Source organism: Electrona antarctica (genome assembly GCF_951216825.1).
Source record: "Electrona antarctica genome assembly, chromosome: 12".
NCBI classification, from domain to species: Eukaryota; Metazoa; Chordata; class Actinopteri; order Myctophiformes; family Myctophidae; genus Electrona; species Electrona antarctica.
Window position 1 is genome coordinate 3,648,420 of NC_136793.1, and position 5,000 is coordinate 3,653,419.

General features: G+C 36.5%; 1 protein-coding gene across 1 annotated transcript in view; it reads left to right on the forward strand.

Annotated features, from left to right (window-relative positions):
* ttll4 (tubulin tyrosine ligase-like family, member 4) overlaps positions 1-5,000 on the forward strand; it is an 82,157-nt gene that overhangs the window by 19,867 nt on the left and 57,290 nt on the right. The window contains exon 7 of the mRNA XM_079515633.1: positions 4,117-4,237. Within this exon, the coding sequence (XP_079371759.1) occupies positions 4,117-4,237 (121 nt within the window). The remainder of the gene's footprint in view (positions 1-4,116; positions 4,238-5,000) is intronic.

The following is a 5,000-nucleotide window of genomic DNA, read 5'->3' on the forward strand; positions in this document are numbered from 1 at the left end:
AAGAGACCACAGAAGACATGTAAATATGAAATAAATGCTTAAACATGTAGCTAGGTGTAATGTTAAGAGACCACAGAAGACATGTAAATATGAAATAAATGCTTAAACATGTAGCTAGGTGTAATGTTAGAGACCACAGAAGACATGTAAATATGAAATAAATGCTTAAACATGTAGCTAGGTGTAATGTTAGAGACCACAGAAGACATGTAAATATGAAATAAATGCTTAAACATGTAGCTAGGTGTAATGTTAGAGACCACAGAAGACATGTAAATATGAAATAAATGCTTAAACATGTAGCTAGGTGTGATGTTAGAGACCACAGAAGACATGTAAATATGAAATAAATGCTTAAACATGTAGCTAGGTGTAATGTTAGAGACCACAGAAGACATGTAAATATGAAATAAATGCTTAAACATGTAGCTAGGTGTAATGTTAGAGACCACAGAAGACATGTAAATATGAAATAAATGCTTAAACATGTAGCTAGGTGTAATGTTAAGAGACCACAGAAGACATGTAAATATGAAATAAATGCTTAAACATGTAGCTAGGTGTAATGTTAAGAGACCACAGAAGACATGTAAATATGAAATAAATGCTTAAACATGTAGCTAGGTGTAATGTTAAGAGACCACAGAAGACATGTAAATATGAAATAAATGCTTAAACATGTAGCTAGGTGTAATGTTAGAGACCACAGAAGACATGCAAATATGAAATAAATGCTTAAACAATAAACATGTAGCTAGGTGTAATGTTAGAGACCACAGAAGACATGTAAATATTAAATAAATGCTTAAACAATAAACATGTAGCTAGGTGTAATGTTAGAGACAACAGAAGACATATAAATATGAAATAAATGCTTAAACAATAAACATGTAGCTAGGTGTAATGTTAGAGACCACAGAAGACATGTAAATATGAAATAAATGCTTAAACATGTAGCTAGGTGTAATGTTAGACTCCACAGAAGACATGTAAATATGAAATAAATGCTTAAACATGTAGCTAGGTGTAATGTTAGAGACCACAGAAGACATGTAAATATGAAATAAATGCTTAAACATGTAGCTAGGTGTAATGTTAGAGACCACAGAAGACATGTAAATATGAAATAAATGCTTAAACATGTAGCTAGGTGTAATGTTAGAGACCACAGAAGACATGTAAATATGAAATAAATGCTTAAACATGTAGCTAGGTGTAATGTTAAGAGACCACAGAAGACATGTAAATATGAAATAAATGCTTAAACATGTAGCTAGGTGTAATGTTAAGAGACCACAGAAGACATGTAAATATGAAATAAATGCTTAAACATGTAGCTAGGTGTAATGTTAGAGACCACAGAAGACATGTAAATATGAAATAAATGCTTAAACATGTAGCTAGGTGTAATGTTAGAGACCACAGAAGACATGTAAATATGAAATAAATGCTTAAACATGTAGCTAGGTGTAATGTTAGAGACCACAGAAGACATGTAAATATGAAATAAATGCTTAAACATGTAGCTAGGTGTGATGTTAGAGACCACAGAAGACATGTAAATATGAAATAAATGCTTAAACATGTAGCTAGGTGTAATGTTAGAGACCACAGAAGACATGTAAATATGAAATAAATGCTTAAACATGTAGCTAGGTGTAATGTTAGAGACCACAGAAGACATGTAAATATGAAATAAATGCTTAAACATGTAGCTAGGTGTAATGTTAAGAGACCACAGAAGACATGTAAATATGAAATAAATGCTTAAACATGTAGCTAGGTGTAATGTTAAGAGACCACAGAAGACATGTAAATATGAAATAAATGCTTAAACATGTAGCTAGGTGTAATGTTAAGAGACCACAGAAGACATGTAAATATGAAATAAATGCTTAAACATGTAGCTAGGTGTAATGTTTGAGACCACAGAAGACATGCAAATATGAAATAAATGCTTAAACAATAAACATGTAGCTAGGTGTAATGTTAGAGACCACAGAAGACATGTAAATATTAAATAAATGCTTAAACAATAAACATGTAGCTAGGTGTAATGTTAGAGACAACAGAAGACATATAAATATGAAATAAATGCTTAAACAATAAACATGTAGCTAGGTGTAATGTTAGAGACCACAGAAGACATGTAAATATGAAATAAATGCTTAAACATGTAGCTAGGTGTAATGTTAGACTCCACAGAAGACATGTAAATATGAAATAAATGCTTAAACATGTAGCTAGGTGTAATGTTAGAGACCACAGAAGACATGTAAATATGAAATAAATGCTTAAACATGTAGCTAGGTGTAATGTTAGAGACCACATAAGACATGTAAATATGAAATAAATGCTTGAACATGTAGCTAGGTGTAATGTTAGAGACCACAGAAGACATGTAAATATGAAATAAATGCTTAAACATGTAGCTAGGTGTAATGTTAAGAGACCTCAGAAGACATGTAAATATGAAATAAATGCTTAAACATGTAGCTAGGTGTAATGTTAAGAGACCACAGAAGACATGTAAATATGAAATAAATGCTTAAACATGTAGCTAGGTGTAATGTTAGAGACCACAGAAGACATGTAAATATGAAATAAATGCTTAAACATTTAGCTAGGTGTAATGTTAGAGACCACAGAAGACATGTAAATATGAAATAAATGCTTAAACATGTAGCTAGGTGTAATGTTAAGAGACCACAGAAGACATGTAAATATGAAATAAATGCTTAAACATGTAGCTAGGTGTAATGTTAAGAGACCACAGAAGACATGTAAATATGAAATAAATGCTTAAACAATAAACATGTAGCTAGGTGTAATGTTAGAGACAACAGAAGACATATAAATATGAAATAAATGCTTAAACAATAAACATGTAGCTAGGTGTAATGTTAGAGACCACAGAAGACATGTAAATATGAAATAAATGCTTAAACATGTAGCTAGGTGTAATGTTAGAGACCACAGAAGACATGTAAATATGAAATAAATGCTTAAACATGTAGCTTGGTGTAATGTTAGAGACCACAGAAGACATGTAAATATGAAATAAATGCTTAAACATGTAGCTAGGTGTAATGTTAAGAGACCACAGAAGACATGTAAATATGAAATAAATGCTTAAACATGTAGCTAGGTGTAATGTTAGAGACCACAGAAGACATGTAAATATGAAATAAATGCTTAAACATGTAGCTTGGTGTAATGTTAGAGACCACAGAAGACATGTAAATATGAAATAAATGCTTAAACATGTAGCTAGGTGTAATGTTAGAGACCACAGAAGACATGTAGTCTTAGTCTGTTGAACAGTTTGCATTTAGTTTCGGCTACGTTTTAGTCACCTGGAATGTTTTAGTCGACTAAATGTCATGCAATTTTTTTTTTTAAATGTTTTTCGTTGTGGCTTTCGCCTTTTATTTTATATGTTTTTATGGAGGGACAGAAAATGGGGAGAGAGATGGGGGGGAGACATGCAGTAAAGGCCGTCGGGATCGGGAGTCGAACCCGCGGCACACTGCCAGACTGGATTACCGGTGGATCGGGAGTCGAACCCGCGGCACACTGCCAGACTGGATTACCAGCCAATGTGCCTGGACCGCTGAGCCACGGCCCAGGCCTTGTCATGCGATTTTAGTCGACTAAATCTACAGTTGATTTAGTCGACTAAAAGGTATTTTGGCGGGCCTCGATGCCGTCATAATGACTGTTTTTACACTGGCTGAAAATAGCAGATCTACAAGCTCATAGCACGACACACTGTGAGCTTGTAGATCTGCTATTTTCAGCATGCAACCAAGTGTAAAATGACGTATACTGGATCTCTTGTCCACTAGTCCCTTCCTAGCATTTTAGTCTAGTTTGTATTTGTTGAGGAAAGTGTCAGTATATTTAGTCTTAGTTTTAGTCATCATAGCTTAGTTTTCATTTAGTTTCCATGTAGTTTTTTCGACGAACATTTTTCCTCCTAGTTTTAGTCGACAAAATCAACACTGTTACCCAGAAGCCCTAGCTAGGTAGAATTCTAAAGGATGAGACATGTCAATAAGGAAGTATTCTCACATCCGTGTTGGTCCCATTGTTTTTTTTTTTTTTTTTTTTCAGCCTCCAATCAGATGTCTGCGTCCGTGGGCTCCGTGGCCAATCAGATCTCCGCCATACAGCTGACCAATGGGCCGGTGCCTTCGTGCCCCTCCCCCCTCCCCGAGGAGCTCGTGATTGGAGGGTGAGTTTCACCTAGTGATCAATTATTGCAAGTTCGGTATAAATTAGAAAGAACTGTCACCATCTTAGAAACAGGACGTGTATACGGTAACCCTAACCCTAACCCTAACCCCCCCTAACCCTAACCCTAACCCTAAACCCCAACCCCACCCCCACCCCTAACCCTAACCCTACGGTAGAGCTAGGAGGGATTCTTACTAGTCGACTTTAAATGCCATGCCAGGTTAAATGAGAGCGCTGAATGGGTTAAATGATAGCGCTGAATGGGTTAAATGATAGCGCTGAATGGGTTAAATGCATAGAATATATAAAGGATAGAGACTGATCTGGCACGAAGCTCCGCCCCCTCCGCTATTCATGTCAGTGGAAGTTGCTCAGTGGCGTTTTGAAGCACCCGGAAGGACCGTCTCAAAACGTCTACTTCCCCATTGGACCACCACATTTTGGTGGTCCAATGCGGAAGTGCAACCGAGCTCTCAATGTTAAACCCCAGCTGCACGGGGTTTCCCGGTCATGAATCCACGGGTCCGCCTGTAGTCCCTCCTCTTACCACTAGGGCCCAGAGCTTCAACGTTGGAGTGCCTCACTGGCCCCTTGTTTAAATGCCATGCCAGCACTCTGTGTGTCCAGAGACATGGTCCTGTGACGACGACTCTCCAGCACCATCGTGTGGAAACAAAAGGAACTGAACTGCCTGTGTGGAAACTCACCTTGCATTGACATTACATGAAAGTGAATGAGAAACGGCCAACTATATAACTAGA